The 22227-nt window shown below is 38.5% G+C and overlaps 1 protein-coding gene across 2 annotated transcripts in view; it reads right to left on the reverse strand.

Moving 5' to 3' along the window:
- The window catches only part of GSDMC (gasdermin C), a 55767-nt gene that overhangs the window by 7098 nt on the left and 26442 nt on the right, over positions 1-22227 (reverse strand). The window contains exons 6-9 of one of the 2 annotated variants that reach the window (XM_033202930.1): positions 21049-21232; positions 10758-10923; positions 7747-7852; positions 5645-5689 (exon numbers count right to left, since the gene is read on the reverse strand). In XM_033202930.1, the coding sequence (XP_033058821.1) occupies positions 5645-5689; positions 7747-7852; positions 10758-10923; positions 21049-21232 (501 nt within the window). Of the gene's footprint in view, positions 1-5644; positions 5690-7746; positions 7853-10757; positions 10924-21048; positions 21233-22227 lie in introns of those variants that run through there. The other variant, XM_033202931.1, reaches the window with a different exon arrangement.

Below are 22227 nucleotides of genomic sequence, written 5' to 3' on the forward strand. Positions count from 1 at the left end.
TAAATTGCTGAAGAAAAAAAACTTTTATCCTGGAATAGTGTAACTGGCAAAAATATCCTCCAAGGATGAAGAGAAATAAAGACACCTCCAGACAAACAAAAGCTGAGTAATTTCATCAACACCAGACCTGTCTTATAAGAAATGTTAAAGGGAGTTCTTCAGTCTGAAAGAAAAGGACATTAATGAGCAAGAAGAAATCATCTAAAGATACAAAACTCACTGGTAATAGAAAGCACATGGAAAAACATAAACATTATAACACTATAATCGTGGCATGTAAACTACTCAAGCAGAAAGACTAAATGATGAATCAATCAAAAACAACAACTACAACAACTTTTCAAGACATAGTACAATAAAACATAAAGACAAACAACAAAAAGTTAGAAAGTGGGAAGGTAAAGTGTAGAGTTTTTATTTTATTAGGTTTCTTTTTGCTTACTAGTTAATTTGCTTATGTAATCAATGTTAAGTTCTCATCAGTTTAAAATAATGGGTTATGAGACAGTATTTGCAAGTCTGACAGTAACCTCAAATCAAAAATCTTACAATGGGTACACAAAACATAAAGCAAAAAATAAAACACCACCAGAGAAAATCACCTTCCCTAAAAGGAAGGCCAAAATGAAGAAAAGAAGGCCACAAAACAAACAGAAAACAAATAACAAAATGGAAGGAGTAAATCCCTATTTATCAACAATAGCATTAATTGTAAATGGGCTAAACTCATCAATCAAAAGATGAAGAGTGGCTAAAAGGATTTAAAAAAAAAAACCAAGATTCCATGATCTGTTGCCTACAAGAAACACACTTCACCTATAAAGATACACATAGACTGAAAATAAAGGGATGGAAAAAGATATTCCATGCTAAAGGAAACCAAAAAAAAAAAAAAAAAGGGCAGGAATAGCTATACTTATGTCAAACAAAATAGATTTCAAGACAAAAACTGTAAGGAGAAACAAAAAAGGTCATTATATAAAGATAAGGGGGTCAATCTAGCAACAGGATATAATGATGGTAAATATATATGTACTCAGCACTAGAGTAACCAGATATATAAGGCAAATATTATTAGAGTTAAAGAGAGAGAGATTATTAGAGCTAAAGAGAGAGAGAGCTAAAGAGAGATTCTTAGAGCTAAAGAGACAGTAATAGGTGAAGACCTCAACACCCTACTTTCAGCACTGAACAGATCTCCCAGAAAGAAACTCAAGAAAGAAACATGAGACTTATTCTGCACTATAGAACAAATAGACCTAATAGATACTTAGAGAACATTTCATCTAAAGGCTGCAGAATGCACATTTTCTTCTCCTCACCATATGGATAATTCTCAATGATACACCATGTTAGGTGATAAAACAAATGTTAAAACATTCCAAAATATTGAAATAATATCAACCATCTTCTCTGACCACAATGGAATAAAACTAGAAATCAACAATAAGAGGAATTTTGGAAACTATACAAATACATGGAAATTAAACAATATGCTCCTGAATGACCAGTGGGTCAAGGAAAACATTAATAAGGAAATTGAAACATTTCTTGAAACAAATGAGAATGGAAACACAACATACGAAAAGCTGTGGGACAAAGCAAAGCAGTACAAAGAGGCATATTTCTAGCTATAACTGGACAAATCAAAAAAGAAGAAAAATTTCATAAAAAACTACCTAATGATGCATCTTAAAGAACTAGAAAAGCAAGATCAAACCAAACCCAAAATTAGAAAAAAAGAAATAATAAAGATCAGAGTAGAAATAAATGAAATTAAAGTGAAGAAAACAATACAAAAGATCAATGAAACAAAAAGTTGGTTTTTTGAAAAGATATACAAAAATTGACAAAACTTTAGCCAGACCAATAAAAAAAACGGAGAGAATGCAAATAAATAAAATCAGAGATGAAAAAGGAGACACTGCAACTGATACAGCAGAAATTTAAAGGCTCATTAGTGGCTACTATGAGCAACCATATGCAAATAAATTGGAAAATCTAGAGAAAAATGATACATTCCTAGACATATAAAACCTACCAAGATTAAACCATGAACAAATTAAAAACCTGAACGGATCAGTACTGAGTAATGAGATTGAAGCTGTAATAAAAAGTCTTCCAGTAAAGAAAAGCCCAGGACCTGATGGATTCACTGCTGAATTCTACCAAACATTTAAAGTGAAATATGAATACTAGTCTGACTCAAACTATTCCAAAAAATAGAAGAGAGAATACTTCAAAACTCATTCTATGAGGCCAGTATTACCCAGATACCAGAACTAAACGAAGACACATCAAAAAAAAGAAAAAGAAAAAAACCCTATAGGCAATATCTCTGATGAATATTGATGCAAAAAGTTTCAACAAAATACTAGCAAACTGAATTCAATGAAACATTAACAAGGTCATTTACAGCCAGGTGTCATGGCTCACATCTGTAATCCCAGCATTTTGGGAGGCCAATGTGGGCAGATTACTTGAGCTCAGGAGTTTGAGACCAGCCTGGGCAACATAGTGAGACCATGTCTCTACAAAAAATACAAAAATTAGCCAGGCATGGTGACACAGGCCTGTAGCCCTAGCTACTTGGGGGCTGAGGTGGGAGGATCATTTGAGCATGTGAGGCAGACGTTGCAGCGAGCCATGTTCACGCCACCACACTGCAGCCTGAGCAACAAAGTAAAACCCTGTCTCAAAAAAAGAAAAGAAAAGATTCATCATGAGCAAGTAAGATTTATCCCGGGGATGCAAAGATGGTTCAACATACGCAAGTCAATCAATGTGATACATTATATCAACAGAATGAAGTACAAAAACCATATGATCATTTCCATTGATGCTAAAAAGCTATTTCAAAAAGTTTAACATCCCTTCATGATAAAAAAATAAAACCCTTTAAAAACCAGGTATAGAAGAAAGATACCTCAACATGATAAAAGCCATATATGACAGAGCCACAGCTAGTTTCATACTGAGTGGGGAAAAACTGAAAGCCTTTCCTCTTAGATCTGGAACATGACAAGGAAGTCCACATTCACTATTGCTATTTAGCATAGTGCTGGAAGTCTTAGCTGGAGCAATCAAACAAGAGAAAGAACTAAAGAGCATCCAAATTGGAAAGGAAGAAGTCAAATCATCCTTGTTCGCAGATGATATGATCTTATATTTGGAAAAACCTAAAGGCTCCACTAAAAAAACTATTAGAACTATTAGAACTCCACTAAAAAAAACTATTAGAACTAAAAAACTATTAGAACTATTAGAAATAAAACTATTAGAACTGTATTCCTCAGTAAAGTTGAGGAATACAAAATCAACATACAAAAATCAGTAGCATTACTATATGCCAACAGTAAACACTCTAAAAAAGAAATTTAAAAATTAATCTCATTAACAAGGATAAAATTAAACACCTAGGATTTAACTTCACCAAAGAAGTGAAAAGTCTCTACAATAAAAACTATAAAACATTGATGAAAGAAATTGAAGAAGACACCAAAAAAGTGAAAAGATATTCCATGTTCATGGATTGGGAGAATTACTATTGTTAAAATGTCCATACTCCCCAAAGCAATCTACAGATTCAATGCAATCCCTATCAAAACACCAATGACATTCTTCACAGTAAGAAAAAAAAAAATTATAAAATTCATATGGAACCACAGAAGACCCAGAATAGCCAAAGCTATCCTCAGGAAAAAGAACAAAACTAGAAGAATCACATTACCTGGCTTCAAACTAAACTGCAGAGCTATAGTAACCAAAACAACATGATACTGCCATAAAAGCAGACACAAAACCAATGGAACAAAATAGAGAACTTAGAAACAAATATATGTACCTACAGTGAACTCATCTTTGACAAAGGTGCCAAGAACATACAATGGAGAAAGGATAGTCTTTTCAATAAATGTTACTGGGAAAACTGGATATCCATATCCAGGAGAATGAAACTAGACTCCTATCTCTTACCATACACAAAAATCAAATCAAAATCATTTAAAGATTTAAATATAAGGCCTTAAACTATGAAACTACTAAAATAAAACATTAAGGAAACTCTTCAGGACAATGGTCTGGGCAAAGATTTCTTTTTTTTTTTTTTTTTTTTTTTTGAGGCGGAGTCTCGCTCTGTTGCCCGGACTGGAGTGCAGTGGCCAGATCTCAGCTCACTGCAAGCTCCGCCTCCCGGGTTTATGCCATTCTCCTGCCTCAGCCTCCCGAGTAGCTGGGACTACAGGCGCCCGCCACCTTGCCCGGCTAGTTTTTGTATTTTTTAGTAGAGACGGGGTTTCACCGTGTTAGCCAGGATGGTCTCGATCTCCTGACCTCGTGATCCGCCCGTCTCGGCCTCCCAAAGTGCTGGGATTACAGGCTTGAGCCACCGCGCCCGGCCGATTTCTTGAGTAAATAACCCACAAGCACTGGCAACAAAAGCAAAAGTAGACAAATGGGATCACATCAAGTTAAAAAACTTCTTCACAGCAAAGGAAACAATTAACAAAGTGAAGACACAACCCACAGAATCGGAGAAAATATTTGCAAACTACCCATCAGAGGAGGGATTAATAACCAGAATATTTAAGAAGCTCAAATGACTCTATATAACTAAATCTAATAATCTGATTGAAAATGGGCAAAAGATGTGAGTAGACATTTCTCAAAAGAAGACATACAAATAGCAGACATATGAAAATGTGCTCAACATCATTGATCATCTGAGAAATACAAATCAAAACTACAATGAAATATCATCTCAGCCCTGTTAAAATGGCTTATATCCAAAAGACAGGCAATAACACATGCTAGGGAGGATGCAGAGAAAAGAAGACTCTCATATGCTGTTGACAGGAATGTAAATTAGCACAACCACTTTGGAGAACAGTTTGGACCTTCCTCAATAAACGAAAACTAGAGTTACCATATGATCCAGCAATCTCACTGCTGGGTATATACACCAAAAGGCAGGCAATCAGTATACCAAAGAGAGATTTAAGAACAAACAAACCATGTTTGTTGCAACACTGTTCATAATAGTCAAGATTTGGAAACAAACTAAATGTCCATCAACAGATGAATGTATAAAGAAAATATCATCCATATACACAATGGTATACTATTCATCCATAAAATAAAGAATGAGATCCTATTATTTGAAAAACATGAATGAAACTGGAGGCCATTATGTTAAGTGAAATAAGTCAGGAATAGAAAGACAAACATCTTATGTTTTCACTTACTTGTGGGATGTAAAAATCAAAACAGTCAAACACATAGAGATAGAAGGATGCTACCTGAGACTGGGAAGGGTGGTGGGGGGCCTGGGGGAGAGGTAGGGATGGTTAATGGGCACATTTTAAAAAGCTAAAAAGAATGAATAATACCTAGCATTTGATAGCACAACAGGGTGACTACCATCAAAATAATTTAATTGTACATTTTTAAAAAACTAAAACAGTATAACTGGATTGCTTATAACATGAAGGATAAATGCCTCAGGAGATGAATACTCCATTTTCCATGATGTGATTATTACACATTGCATGCCTGTATCAAAATATCTTGTGTACCTTATAAATATATATACCTCCTGTGTACTCACAAAAATAAAAAAATAAAAAGGCCAGGCTTTGGAACTCACCATCTTGAAAGGTTCTCTGTTCATCATCATCTGAGATGAGAATGGCTGAATGGAAAAGAACTTCCATTAGGAGAGTTGAGGTTATTCCTGCCTGAGTCTTTCCCACAGCCTCAACCTGGACCAGGGAACCCCTTGTATCAAAACCACTGGGATGCCTGTTAAATCTGACCCCCGGCCTCACTCTGTGCCTTCTGAATCACTTTGAAGGGTGCCGTAGAACCTGCATTTAAATAAGCAATTTAGGTAATCATTTTGCCATCCAACATTTGGAAATTACCTTGATAGAGTAAAGGAACTCAGCTCCCTTTGACCTTCACTAGGTAGGATTGCTTCCTGCTGCCCTTTTCTTACTGACCTGCCTTACTTACCACTCTCAATCTGGCATCTTCTTGGATGATTTCACATTCCATGTAGAGAAATATGCTGAAGTCTGAAACTCACCTAACACTAAAGTGTAAGTGTTCAACAGGGGAAAGAGCCTATGAAGAAGACAAAAAGGTTGTACAAGGGTTGAAAAGTGTGAACTGAATGAAGTTAGAGGAAAAGCTAACCTCACAGCAGTGAATGCAAGTCGTGTTCTGACTACTAGCGGGGAGAGCGGCACTCCTCTATGTCAGACGTCTCATCTGTAAAATGGAAATAAGATCTTCTCTCCCTAGCTGATGCAAGGAATGGAGATACATGTCCAGCAATGTAACTGACACCAATTCATCTTCATCCTCTCCAGTTCATCAGGATCTTTCCCCTAGCCTGAGAACAGGCTCAAGTCTTCACCATCTCATAAACTCCCTTCCCAAAGCTAAGTATCCTCCTTTAGTTATCTCCTCCTCCCACCTATTGTCTCCTCACAGCCAACTTCCTTCAAGAATCATCTACATACTGGTTCCTCACTTCCCCTCTTTGCATTCACACTTCAACTACTGTAGTTTATTCTCCAATGAATCTATCTGGCTTCAGTCACCAATGAATACTGACTTGATTCTATCTGGATACTACCACATCAAGTTTTGTGGGGTCTTCTTTTACCTGACCACATCATTCTTTGTTTGTTGTTGATGATGATGGTATTTTGAAACTACAGCTCCTTTTCTTTTCCTTCTATGTTAAAATCATCCTATCATTCACCATGACCTTTGGTAGTGCCACCATCTCATGGTGCCCTCCGCAGGAGTCTCTGACCTCTCCCAAGAGTGGGAATCCCATTTTCACCCCTTCTCCTCATTAGAGAGCTGCTTTGGATATGGTCAGTCTTTCCAGAAGGCAGAGTCTACTAACTGAAAGACTGGAGAGAGTTCAGCCTCATTCTGTCTATGGCCACTGATGGGAGGTAACTGACATCAGGACATTCCCTTGACCATGTTACAGTGAGGATACTACAGGCAGTAGAGTGTGAGAGTGAGTGTGTGAGAATGAGGAGCTGAGCTCAATCTGTATTTGAATGAGCTCTAGCTGGGACTCAGCATTTGGAAAGGGAGAGAACAAGGACTCTGAGAGCCGGTTGTGTTCCCAGCACTCACCATCACACCCAGGTAGGCAACTGACACAGATGCTTCTGCCCACATGTAGTCAAAACCCAAAGTGTGTGTGGTCAGGAACTGTGCATTTTGAGGCTGATGAAGGAGGGAAAGATGTAGATAAAATTCAGGCTCATGTTCTTAGGGCATTGTGTCTGCAGTTTTGTTTGTGATTGTGATGTTGTTACCTCATAGGACCTTAATATGGGATTATGGGTAAGCTTGGGTAATTCTCTGTGACTGAAGAGTTGCTGAGGGTACTTAAGTGAATAAGGATGGTTAAGATTAGGGTTGGAATTTGCCCAGTGCTAACAACACTCCAAGATGAACAAGTTGGATTATTTTGCATGTATGAGGCTATCTCTGTATCTCCCAGAAGCAGCATTTCAGCCAGGCCATGCTTGGAGGTACCTCTGTGTGGTAAGATGGGTGTGTGCCCTGGACAGTAAGAAATGTGCATGCTTCTTCTTGGATAGGCAGAGCAGCAAAGATTGCATATTATGGCTATTTTCTTCTCACTTCTCTCTCAGGAGAAGCAGACACCCCCCTCCACCGCCATCTGCCTTGCTGAGCTCTGCTTACTCCCACCTTTCTCCCTGATAACCAGCTGTTTTCTCTTATAAGCCATCACCATGCCCTTCTGCAGAGTCAGCGCCTTCTTCTTCACTCTGAGACTCTCTCCTTGGCCTTGACCCTGAGGAGAGAAACCAGACAATACAGTATTAAATGTATGCAATTTTAAAGGTCAGATGGCTCTAGAAAGCTCATGGGGAAAACCACCAGCATTCCCTGCTCTCATCCTCCCTACTGCTGACTTATGATTTCCAATCACTGCTCTTTCTTCCTTGTTTCATCCTGTGCTCATCTTCCCATTTCTCAATTTCATGTTGATAATGCAATGTTTTTATTTCTTTCCAGATTTAACTATTTATTCTCTTTTTGATTATGATGAATTTGTTTTCCTTCTCTTTCCTCATTCCTTATTTCCCTTCTCCCATCTTCCTAAAATATGAACATCCCAATGTTTAAGGTAATATTCACTGTTTATACTTGGACAAAACTGCTTTTCACCACTCCCATCTTTCCTTTATCACCACATTCAGTTAATGTGATGTCCCTGTGCCTTCTCTGTTTCTTTACTCATTCTCTCCAGAGGAGATGGGGGACACATTTTTTTGAGAACTTGTACATCTAAAGACATTTTTATTGTACCTCTCACACTTGGTTGCTATTTTGACTGGTCATACAATTCTTGGCTGGAATTCTCTGGAATATGACTTTATTTCCCTTTTAGAAATATTCATTGTTGTCTTTTTGAGGTAAGTGTTCTGAAAATTCACTCTTATGTTTTATGGGGTGGATCTATGTTGACTCAAGAAACCATGCCTTCAGTGGACATTTTCATTCTGGAAACACATTCTTTGGGTCTCAGAACCTTCCTTGTATTTCCTCCTAAAAGATTTTCCACATTGCATTATGTCTTTGTTCTCCCCTTCTGGAACTCCTATTATTCAGGAGTAGTTAAAATCTCCTTGACTGATCCTCCAGTTTTGTTTTGTTTTAATTGAGACAGTGTCTCATTCTGTCGCCCAGGCTGGAATGCAGTGGCACAATCATGGCTCACAACAGCTGCAACTTCCAGGCTCAAGCAATTCTCCCAAGTCAGCCTCCCAAGTAACTGGAACTACAGGCATGCGCCACCACGTCTGGCTAATTTTTTGTTTATATTTTATAGAGACAAGGTCTCACTTTTTATCCAGGCTGGTTTTGAGCTCCTGAGCTCAACCAATCCACCTGCATGAGCCTCCCAAAGTGCTAGGATTACAGGCATGAGCCACTGTGCCTAGCCTCCAAATTTTTTTAATGAATATTCTCCTGTCTTTTTGCTTACATTTTCCTGGAAATTTCTTTGATTTTGCTTTTTGATTCTTCTATTTAAGTAAAAGAATAATACATTTCTACTACTCTATTTTTAATTTCTAAGAGCTATAAATACCCTTTTTACAGAGCATTATTCTTTCATGAAAATAAAGTATTATCTCTTTAACGAGATCAAGTATTTCTTACCTTCCTATGTTGTTTTTGTTTCCTCTAATTTCCTAATTTCAAAGTGTTTTTGTTTTGTGTTTTAGGCTTTCCTCAAGTGTCTGTGATTTTTTTCTGTTTCGCTAACGAGTGAAGCATGAAAGCTGCTAAGTGTGCCTAGGCAGGGCACGTTGAGAAGAGGTTTCACTTTGGGGCAACCAGGCAGGGATTAAACTATCTCTTTGGAGTCTCCAGTCGTTGGGGGTTTTTTAGTTATTTCTTCTGTACTGGTTAATTTTCCTAGGAAATAATTCTTCAATATTCTGCCTAGGCTGTGTGTTGTGGGGGTAGAAAGAGTAGAGACATGATGCCTGGAGCTGAATGGGGAAAGGGTCTCAATGTTCCCACTCTCAATGAGGACTTGCACCTATTTCCCTTTTCCAGTATGGCTTCTCACTCCCACCCTTCACTGTAACTAGTCTCCATAAATCTAGAATCCACAGGGAATAAGTTTTCCACAAGATCTTCTGCCAGAGTGGGTAAGGGTAGGTGCCTGGCTATGCAGAGGTGGGAAGGGATTTGGGCTCTGAGTGTTCCTTATAAAGATTCCCTGGAGTGATTATTACACATTGTATGCCTGTATCAAAATATTTCATGTGCCCCATAAATGTATACATCTACTATATACCCACAAACTTTTTTTTAAAATTAAAAAGATTTCCAATCAATATTCTTACTTTCAGTCCCACCTATACCCTATCTTCAGAGATAGCTAGTGCCTCCGATTCCTGAACCTTTTGGGGATTCTTGTTTCTAGACTTTCTTCCCTGCTGCAGGTGGGGTCCACTATTCCAGCTTTCCGGGGTCTGTTACCATTTGTCTAATTTTTAGCAGTAACTCACTGGCATTGGGAAAGTTAGTATGCATATCAGGTTTCTTCTTTAGTTTCTAAAGCTCTTAAGTAAGGACAAATAACACAGACATAGTGTAAAAGCACATTATAACACACACACAAACTTTATACGTCCTTGACCCATACTTAATCTGAATATTTGATAAATGAATTTATTTATATTAAAAATATTATACTTGGTTATTGTGAATGACTCGTGTAAGTCACATGTTCTTGAAAATACTTTGATCTCACTCCTTGAAATATTTCTCATCAGGTTATCTTAGAGTTTAAAGTACTTTAACAACTGGGGTTTGGTGCTAGTGGTCCCACATCTCTTCCAGCCACAAAACTAGACTGTATATAACACAGAGGTCACACACTTGAATTCTGCAGAATTTATCATTTACCCAAAGCAAAACACAATACTAACTAATTAAATATATTTCTGATTTTGTCAATACTGCATGACCCCGTATAGTAAAACACTATAATGGAGGATATTAGAATATACTCTCAGATCAGAAGTCAGGATACACTGACAGGTAAAAAGTGGGAAGTAATGACTCCATCCTTTGTAATCCCTGGAAACAGAGTCCAGAGCCCCCTAGGAAATGAAGCTTGGCTGCCAGGATGGGCTATATTTTTTGTATTTCAATCCCACTTCAGGACAACTTTATACCTTGCCATAGGTAATCCAAAGAGAAATTTTCCCTAAAATATTCACATCACTGCTATTGTACAGCACAGTATTGTTGATCAGTTCAACAGCTTCTGTCACCACATACAGGTTGTCCCCTCTCCTCCGGCACTCCTTCAGAAATGATGGCTCTGGATCCAACAGTTTCCTGGGGATTTAAGGAAGGAGGAGGAGAGTCAGAGTGGGAAAGCAATGGCTTTTCAGGTTACCCTGGGGGCCCTTCTCCTCAAGATCTGGGAGGGGTGCAATGCCTTTGGACCCTGAGAGGTGAGCCCCCAGTGGGTGTTAGGGCAGCAGAAAGTTTTATCTGACATACAGAATGGAGGAGATCCCATTGATGGTGGTTCAGGTGTGAGAGTATATGTACCATATTGTTAAAGGCATCTGCATTTTGCTAAATTATACTGGTCCTGTTAAGGGGTAATTTATAGAATTTCAACAGTAGGATCTCTCAGAAGAAAAAGGGCTAGAAGCAGACAGGTCCAGATGATTGAGAACGGTCTTTAGGAAGTCCTATTGTCAAAGCTGGGTATTCACATCGAACGTGTCCATTAGCATAATCAGGGTGGGCTGGAGAGCAGGCAGATAAAGTGGCATGAAGCAGGGAAGACTCTGGATGATTTTATGACCTTTACAGATTTACTGTCCTTGGTGGGTGGATTGGTAGGGCTGACTTGATGATGTAGTTTCTGGGGATACATATGAACGATTTGAAGTACTGAAGACAGATTTCATTTCTATTTCAGTTCTTTCTGAGGCTCAACTTTGATTCTACTCAAGGCACCCATGGAGTCAGTGTCCTAGATAACAGTCATGTGGAATATTGAGGGATTCTTAATTTGCCTTTCAGTAGAGGAGGTTACTGAGCACACAATATTAGGTTTTGTCATTGCTGTCTTCTTACCATGTCCTTAGATGCTATGTTATGTGACATCTGCTTATCTTCCAAGCTTCATGTTATATCTCCTTTATCCTGGTTGTCTAGGCTTCCAACTCACCGACCTTGCCCCTTATCCTGAAAACACCAAGTTTGGTGTTTCACCCTTCATTAGAAGGGTAAGAGTAAGAGTTTTACTTTGGCAGCATCACCCTTCCCCCAAGCGCCATCACAACATGGATGGAGTTTCCCTGGGCCCACAATCTCTTCAACGGGAAAAAAGAGAGCCAAAGTAGATATCCAGCTTCAAAAAGCATTCCAAAGCACATCCTAGGAGGTCCAGCTCTGTCCCACGTCACAGAGAACATTGAGGGAATTGGCAGGACTAGACACCTGGGTCACCTAGAAGCAAAGAAGTGGTCAAGGCTTCAGCAATCACTGCATGGATCTTGGCAGCGACACTGCATTCCTACTAGCAGTGGCACCCAATCAGAGAGACCAGCCAGCAGCTTGCCCACCTGCAGACCCAAGCCAACCAAATTGTCTGGCCAGGAAGTATGGTAGGCAGTTTCTGTCTGGCTTGCATCCTTAGCCAGTGGTATAGCCTCACTGTGGAGGTCAGTCTCAGAGCCCAACCTAAGTTCCTTGTGAGACAGGAAAGCCGGCCAGCAATGCTGCCTAACTGTAGAGCACAGCCTCTGGCCCCAACTGACCAAGGATCCTCCACAATTCTGCCCAGCCTCAGGGCTCAGCTTTGCCCAAATAGGAAGGCCAGCCAGCAACCACACCTAACTGCAGAGCACAGCCTCTCCCCTGGCCTGACCAGGAAGTCCAAACAGTGATGCTTTCCAAGTTCAGAGCCCAGCCCCAGGCCCCACTAAAGCAGGAAATCAAGCTGGTGACTCTGCCTAACTGTGGAGCATAGTCTGTTACCCTGCCTCATGAAGGAGCCTGATCAAGAACCCAACACAGCCTTGAAGTTCTGCCTGCAACCACACCCAAATGTGGGACACAGGCTACAAACCCAGCCAATCTGGGAGTTCAGTGACCATGACTGACCATGGAGCAAAGTGAGTAGCCCTACCTGGATCAAGTTCCCAGTCAGTGACCCAGCACAAACACACAGTGCAGCCTGTGCCTCTACCCACACATGGAGCCCAGCCTGTGGCCTGCCCAACTACAAAGCACAGCCTGAGACCACCACCAATTACAAAACCTAGTCTGTGGCTCCATCTGAACATGGCATTCAGCCAGCAGCACACCCAGTCAGGGAGCACTTCATAGGCACCCACCCAACCAGGGGCAATTTCAGAGCCCAGCCTAAAGCCCTGCCCAATTATATACCCTAAATAACAGTACCACAAGGAGCACAGGCTGCAACAACATCTGACAAGAGGTGATTGTGGGGTCCAGCCAGTGGCCCCACTTGACCACAAAGCCAGTCAAAATCCCCACCCTATGAGGGAGCCCAGCCAGTAGCCCTGCCTGAATGCAGAGCCCAGCCAACAGCTCTTCCTGACAGTCACAGAACCCAGCCAGTGATCCAGCCCAACCATGAGCACAACCAGCAGTTCCACCTCAGAGTGTGCGCAGTGGCTGCACCAACTAGAGAGTGTGAATAGCAAGCCACACTTACTCATGAACACTAACAGCCAGTCCATCTAGAACCAAAGGCTGGACTGACTGGTGAAGGTCTATCTCTACTGATACGAACTTGTTAAGGCTAGAAGAGTTGGCTGCTGCCTCAAAAGCACAAAAAGAAATGCAATATACAAGGATTATGAGGTATCAGGAAAACGTTATACCACCAAAGGAAACCAATAAAATGCCAATGACTGACTCTAAAGAAATGGAGATCTATAAACAAACTGACAAAGAATTCAGAAGTTCAATGAACTACAAGAAAATACAGATAGACAATGAAACAAAATTAAGAAAACAATACACAAAATTAGTTCCACAAAGAAATAGAAACCATTAAAAAAATCCTACAGATAAAGAATACGGTAACTAAACTGAAAAAAAAAATTTAGGAAAGTTTCAACAGCAGATTCAATCAAGCAAAAGGAAGAATTAGTGGATTCAAAGACAATTTGAAAGTACCCAGTCAGAGGAATAAAAAGAAAACAGAATGCAGAGTGAAAAAATATATATGGCACTTATGGGATACCATCAAGTGAAACAAAATATAATATTCTCCAGAAACATAAGAGAGTGAGAAAGAGATAAAAAGCCTATATGTAGAAATAATGATAGCCAGGGGCAGTGGCTTACACCTATAATCCCAGCACTTTGGGAGATCAAGGTTGGAAGATCACTTGTGTCCAGGAGTTCACAACCAGCCTGAGCATAATATTAAGACCATGTCTCTCCAAAAAATAAAACTTTAAGCAAGTTGGTGGCACACACCTTGAGTAGCTAGGACTACAAGTCCTAGCTGAGGTGGGAGGATCTCTTCAGCCCAGGAGGTAGAGGCTGCAGTGAACCAGGATCATGCCATTGCACTCCAGCCTCAGTGACAGAGCAAGACACTGTCACAAAAGAGAAGAGAGGAGAGGAGAGGAGAGGAGCAGAGAGGAGAGTAGAGAAGAGGAGGAAACTCCCAAATTTTGAGAAAGAAGGGGGCATCAAGATTTGTGACACTAAAAATTTCCCAAATAGGTTGAACCCAAAAGGGTCTACACCAAGACACATTACAATTAAATTATCAAAAGTCAAAGATAAGAGAAAATATTGGGCATAACAAGAGAAAAGCTACTCATTACATACAGGGGAGTATCTATGAGACAATCAGCAAATTTCTTAGGAGAAACCTGGCTAGGAAAGGATGATATATTCAAGATATTGAAAGAAAAAAAAACTGCTGTCTTGTTCTGTTTTCTGTTGCTGTAAGAGAATATGACAGACTGGCTACATTATATAAAACTGAAGTTTATTTGGCTCATGATTCTGGAGGCTGGGAAGCCTCAGAGCATGGCACCAGCATTTGGTATTATGTCATCTCATAGAAGATGGTGAAAAGCAGAAGCAAACACACAAGACAAAGAGAATATAAGGGCTGAATTTCACCCTTTTGTCAAGAGCCCACTCCTGCAAAAACTATCCAACTCCCATGATAATGATATTAATCCATTCATGAGGGCAGAGCACCTTATAAGAAATGCAAAAAGGAGTTCTTCAAGTTGAAATGAAAATATGTTAATTAACAACATAAAACACATGAATGTGTAAAATTCATCAGTAAAGGAAAATATATAATCAGAGTCAGAATTCTGTAACATTCTAAATGTGGTACATAAATGATTTTCAACTCTGGTATAAAAATGTTTTAAGTATATTAAAAAAAAACTCTACAATAATTTGTTTTGAGATATACAATATAAAAATATGTAAATCATAATATCAATAACCTAAAATATCAATGAGGGGAAGAAGTAAAGGTATAATGCTTTTTATGCAATCAAAAATAAGCTGAAGACCAGGCATAGTGGCTCATGTCTGTAATCTCAGCATTTTAGGAGTCCAAGGCAGGCAGATTACTTGAGGCCAGGAGTTCAAGACCAGCCTGGCTAATACAGCAAAACCCTGTCTCTAATAAAAATACAAAAAATTCGCCAGTTGTGGTGGCACACGCCCATAGTCCCATGTACTTGGGAGGTTGAGGCATGAGAATTGCTTAAATCTAGGAGGCAGAGGTTGCAGTTAGCTGAGATTGTGCCACTGCTTCCAGCCTGAGCGACACAGTGAGACTGTCTCAAAAATGTCCCAAATAGGTTGACCCCCCCAAAAAAATTAATCCCCCAAAATTAAGTTATCAGCATAAAATAGGATATTATAACTATAAGATATTTTATGTAAGTCTCATTGTAACTACAAAGGAAAAACCTGTAGTAGATATGCAAAAGATTAAGAGAAAGGAATCAAGCATACTACCACAAAAAGTAATCAAACCACAAAGGAAGATGGCAGGTGAGAAAAAAGGAAAGAAAAAAACTATAAAAGTCATAAAACAATTAAAATGACAATAGCACCAATATTACCTATCAATAATTATAATAAATGTAAAAAGATTAAATTTTCCAAACTAAAGACAGAGTGGATAAATATATAAGAAAGCAAGATCCAATGACTTGCTGCCTAAAAGAGATTCGTGTTAGCTTTAAGGACACACAGGCTGAAAGGGAAGAGATGGAAAAAGAAATTCTAATGCAAAAGATGGCCAAAAAAGAACAAGGGTGACCATACTTACATAGACACACACACACACACACACATATTATATATATATATTTATATATATACATATATGTCAGATAAAATGGATTTAAGTCAAAAACTGTAACAAGATAGAAGAATGTCATTATACGATACTACTATAAATATGCACCAAACATCAGAGCACATAAATATATAAATCAAATATTAACAAAACTAAAAGGAGAAATAAACAGCAATACAAAATTAGTAAGAGACTTTAATACCCACTCTAATGGCCACATCACCCAGAAAAAAAAAGCCAATGCAAAAATATAAGACTTGAAAAAAATATTATAAACCAAATGAACCTAACAGACATATACAGAACATTCCATCTAACAGCAGCAGAATACAAATTCTTCTCCAGAGCACATGGAACATTCTCCAAGATAGACCATATGGTAGGCCACAAAACAAGTCTTAACAAATTTAAGAAGACAGAAATTATTTCAAGTATCTTTTCCAATAACAATGGCACAAAACTAGAAATAACAAGGAATTTCAGAAAATTCACAAATATGTGGAAATTAAACTGAACAATCAGTGGGTCAAAGAAGAAATCAAAAGGGAATTCAAAAAATATCTTAGACAAACAAAAATGAAAACACAACATACCAAAACTTATGGGATACAGCAAAAGCAGTTCTAAGAGGAAAGTTTATAAACACCCACATTAAGAAAATAGAAATAATTCAGATCAACAACCTAACTTTATACCTTAAAGAACTAGAAAAGAAGAACAGACTGGGCACAGTGGCTCACACCTGTAATCCCAGCACTTTGGGAGGCCAAGGTGGGCAGATCACAAGGTTAGGAGACCGAGACCATCCTGGCTAACACGATGAAACCCATCTCTACTAAAAATAAAAAATAAAAAATAAAAAATTAGCCAGGTGTGGTGGTGGGTGCCTGTAGTCCCAGCTACTTGGGAGGCTAAGGCAGGAAAATGGCGTGAACCCAGGAGGCAGAGCATGCAGTGAGCGAAGATCACACCACTGACCACTGCCCTCCAACCTAGGCAACAGAACAAGACTCTGTCTAAAAAAAAAAAAAAAAAAAAATTAGAGCAGAATAAATAGAAAAACAATAGAAAAGGTAATAAAACTGAGGGATTTTTTGAAAAAAATTAAAAATTGACAAACCCTTAGCTAGACAAACCAAGAAAGAACTCCAATAAATAAATTTATAGTTAAAAGGAGACATACAAATGATGCCACAGAAATAAAAAAGATCATGAGAGCCTATTATCAACAATTATATATCAACAAACTGGGGCATCTAAGAGAAATGGATAAATTCCTAGAAACATATGACATATTGAGATTGACTCATGAAGAAACAGAAAATATAAACATATCATTAACAAGTAAGGTGATTGAATCAGTAATCAAAAAGCTCCCAAAAAACATGCCCATGACCAAATGCCTTCACTGGTGAATTCTACAAGACATTTAAAGATTACATCAATGCTGCTCAAACCAAAAAAATGAAGAGGAAAGAATAATTCAGATTCATTGTGCAAGGCCAGCATTACTCTAATACCAAAGCCAGATAAGGACATTACAACAAGAAAAGAAAATTACAGGCCAATATATCTGATAAACATAGATGAAAAAGTCCTTAACAAAATTTTAGCAAACCAAATTTAACAGCACATTAAAAGGATCATACACCATAATGAAGTGGAATTTATCCCTGGAATGAAAGGATGTTTCAACACATGCAAATCAATAAATACAATACAACATATTAACGTAATCAAGGACAAAAACCATATGATCATCTCAGTAGATGTAGAAAAAGCATTTGATGAAATTTATCATCCTGTCATGATAAAAACTCTCAGCAAATTAGATATAGAAGAAATGTACTTTAACATAATGAAGGCTATGCATGGTCATAATAAAGTCCACAGCTAACATTATGCTCAGTGTTGAAAAGCTTTTCCTTTAAAATAAGGAACAAAACAAGAATGTCCACCCTCACCACTTCTCTTCAGTATGGCACTGGAAATGCTAGCCAGTGAAATTAGGGAAAAATAAATAAATAAAAGGCACCTAAATAGGAAAGAAAGAAGTAAAATTGTCTCTGTTCACAGATGATATTATCTTATACATTGAAAATCCTAAAAACTTCATTTTAAAAATATTAGAACTAATAAATAAATGCAGTCAAGTTGTGGGATACAAAATCAACATTAAAAATCAGTTGTATTTCTATAAATTAACAATGAACTATCTTTAAAAATCAATTTATAGGCTGGACATGGTGGCTCTCGCCTGTAATCCCAGCTCTTTGGGGGGCTGAGGCAGGTGGATCACCTGAGGTCAGGAGTTCGAGACCAGCCTGGCCAACATGGCAAAACCCCATCTCTACTGAAAATACAAAACATTAGCTGGGCATTGTGGCAGGCACCTGTAATTGCAGCTACTTGGGAGGCTAAGGCAGGAGAATTGCTTGAACCCAGGAGGCAGAGGTTGCAGTGAGTCAAGATCATGCCATTGCACTCCAGCATGGGTGACAGAGTAAGACTCTGTCTAAAAAAAAAAAAAAAAAAAAAAAAATCCATTTATAATAGAATCAAAAATAATAAAATACTTGTGAATACATTTCACCAAGGAGGCGAAAGGTCTATATACTGAAAACTACAAAATTGATTAAAGAAGACAAAAATAAACAGCAAAATTTTTGTGCTCATGGATAAGAAGAATTCATATTATTAAAATGTCATACTACTCAAAGCAATGTATAGATTCAATGCAATTCTTATCAAAATACTAACGACAATCTTCACAGAAATAGAAAAAATAATCCTAAAACTCTTACGGAAAGACCCGGAATAGCTTAAGCAATCTCAAGAAAAAACAAAGCTAGACACCCCATACTTCCTGATTTCAAAGTGTATTACAAAGCTACAGAAGTTAAAACTTAGGGCACTTGCATAAAAACAGACATATAAACTAGTGGAATCAAGTAGAGGGCCAAGAAATAAACTCATATGTATATGATCAATTAATATTTGACAAGCATGACAAGAATAGACAGTGGAATAAAGGATAGTGTCTTCGTCCGGGTGCGGTGGCTCAAGCCTGTAATCCCAGCCCTTTGGGAGGCTGAGACGGGCAGATCACGAGGTCAGGAGATCGAGACCATCCTGGCTAACACGGTGAAACCCCGTCTCTACTAAAAATTACAAAAAAACTAGCCGGGCGAGGTGGCGGGCGCCTGTAGTCCCAGCTACTCAGGAGGCTGAGGCAGGAGAATGGTGTGAACCCAGGAGGCGGAGTTTGCAGTGAGCTGAGATCCGGCCACTGCACTCCAGCCTGGGCGACAGAGCAAGACTCTGTCTCAAAAAAAAAAAAAAAAAAAGGATAGTGTCTTCAAAAAATGGTGTTGAAAAAACTGGATATTCACATGCAAAAGACTGAAACTGGGTCCTTACCTTATACACAAAGATCAACTCCAAGTAGATTAGAAACCTAAATATACGATACGGAACCTTAAAACATTTTTAGAAGAAAATACAGGGGGAAAGGTCCTCAAGATCGGTTATGGCAACAATTTGTTTGATATGACACCAAAAGCACCAGCAGCTAAAAAAAGAAAAGTGGTATTCAGCAAACTAAAAAGCTTCTGCACAGCAAAGGAAACAATCAATAGGGTGAAAATGCAACCTACAGAATGATCAAAAATATTTGCAAACCTGATAATGGGTTAATATCTAAAATATATAAAGAATTCATATAGCTAAATTGCAAAAACAAAAACAAAAATCTTGATTTAAAAAATGGACAAAGGACCTAAATAGATATTTTCTCCAAAAAAAGACATACAAATAAGCTAACAGGCACATGAAATGGTGCTCAAAATTACTTATCAGGGACATACAAATCAAAACCACAATGAGACAAAACTTCGCATCCGTTAGGATGGCTTTTAACAAAAAGATAAGTGTTGGCAAAGATGTGAATTAAAGGAAATCCTTGTATGCTATTAGTTGGAATGTAATTGATATAGCCATATGGAAAACAGTATGTTGGTTCTTCAAAAAACTAAAACTAGAACTGCCATATGATCCAGCAATCCCATTTCTGGGTATACAGCCAATGAAAACTAAATCAGTAGTTCAAAGACATATCTGCACTTCTATGTTCATTGCAGCATTATTCACAAAAACCAAGACACCAAAACAACCTAAGTGCCTGTCAGCAGATGAATGGAAAAAGAAATTGTGGTATGTGTGTACAGTGGAATATTATTCAGCCATAAAAAAGGAAGAAACCCTGCTATTTGCAACAACATGGATAAACCTTGATGGCTTTATGCTAAATAAAAGTCAAACAGAGAAATACAAATACTGTATAATCTCACATATATGTGGAACCTGTAAAAGTCAAACTTATAGAAACAAAATATAATGGTGGTTAGCCGGGGTTAGGAAGTCAGGGAAATGGGGGGACATTCGTCAAAGGGAACACAGAGTAACAATACTGTATTATATATTGAAATTTGCTGAGAGTAGATATTAAATGTTCTCACCACAAAAAAAAAAAAAAAAAAAACGATAACTAGGTGAAGTAATAAATATGTTAACTGCCTTTATTGTGGTCTTTTCACAATATATACATACATCAAATCATCACATTGTACACCTTAAATTCACACAATTTTATTTGTCAACTATATCTCAATAGAGCTGAAAAAAATAAAAATAAATCCCAAGATAGTAATGTACATGTTATTTAAATAAACAGTTTTAGAGTCTTTGTCTCACTTAAATTAATACTTTGTTAATTTATTTTTTATTGCTTCTTTTCTTACTCCCTGCCCATCCCTTGTCCCCACTAAATGTAAGCTGCTTTATGACAGGTATTTACATCTGTCTTGTTTTCATTCTATCCCCAATGAATAACAACACAGTAGTGGGTAGTTACTGCTCTAATAAGTATTTGTTAGGTAACTAATAGCTATTACTTGAGTAAAGGAAGGTATGAATACTTAAAAAGAGTAGCAAAATCTGGGATGTCATCATCTTGATTTTCATTCCTGCAACAAGACTTGCTAGATGTATTTTTGTGTTCAAGGATAGCACCCCCTGGGATACTAATGATCCATCCCCTTCCTCTCCCATGGCCTCACCTTTTTTGAAAGTCTTCCAGGTTTGGAGATGGGATGGTAACAATTTGAAACTCAAGGGAGCATCCATGGTCCACAGAGGTCTCCCCTGACACACTCACTTCTACACCAACATTCACACTCACATCAGCCTTATGCTTCTGGATCACAATGTCACTGAAGTGGAATGGTCCTGTCACAACAGTTTCTGGGAAAGAAAAGATGACCATAGGTTTAGCCAAGAATTCATTCAAGAATTCAAAGGTTTAGCCAAGAACAACTGGTGAGCAGAATGAAATCACAAAGACCTATTTTGCCCCAACCCTGCCACTCATTTAAAACTCTGTTGAAAACTAATCAACTGAACATAAATTACTAGACAGAAAATGTTTAAATGTTGAAAGGGGCACTATGTGACAGAGATAAAATCTTCACCCTGAGAAATAGTGGTGTCAAATGTACAGTGTCCAGAAGACCCCTGGGATCATCCTTCCAGGCACACTGTCTCCTCTGCAGCAGGCACAGCACCCAGCCACAGAGGGCAGCACACAGGGGCCGAAAATGTTTGGGATGTGGAGCCAGACAGACCTGGGTTTGGATCGCAGTTCTATCAGTTCCCAGGGACGTAACTGTTTTTTGTTTGGTGGTGGTTGTTGTTTTGAGACAAGAGTCTCACTCTGTCATCCAGGCTGGAGTGCATTGGTGCAGTCTCAGCTCACTGCAACCTCCACCTTCTGGGCTCAAGCAATTATTGAGTCTCAGCCTCCCGAGTATATGAGAGTACAAGAGTGCACCACCCTGTCTGGGTTTCGGCATGTTGACCAGACTGATCTCGAACTCCTGGCCTCAAGTGATCTGCCCGCCTCAGTCTCCCAAAGTGCTGGGATTATAGGCATGAGCCACAGTGCCCAGCCCCCAGGTACATAACTTTGAACAGACAATTGTATAACCTTCTATTTACTCTTATGTAAAATGGGGATAATATCCTCATGAGCCTGATGCAAATATTAAATGATCTAATGAATGCCTACATCCAGACAATTAGTAGGATTCTCAATTTGTCTTTGTTTCTTGCCCCTTGTCTACAGGCAAGGCTAGTCCTGAAAGTTCCTTTCTAGGTGCTCAGTTATTTTTGGATGCTGGGCCATCTTTTTCTGACCACCCATGTTTTTCACCCCTCACCTCCTAGGCCTCTGGCTGACA

The sequence above is a fragment of the Trachypithecus francoisi genome, unplaced genomic scaffold, assembly GCF_009764315.1.
Source record: "Trachypithecus francoisi isolate TF-2019V2 unplaced genomic scaffold, Tfra_2.0 Lachesis_group7, whole genome shotgun sequence".
NCBI lineage: Eukaryota > Metazoa > Chordata > Mammalia > Primates > Cercopithecidae > Trachypithecus > Trachypithecus francoisi.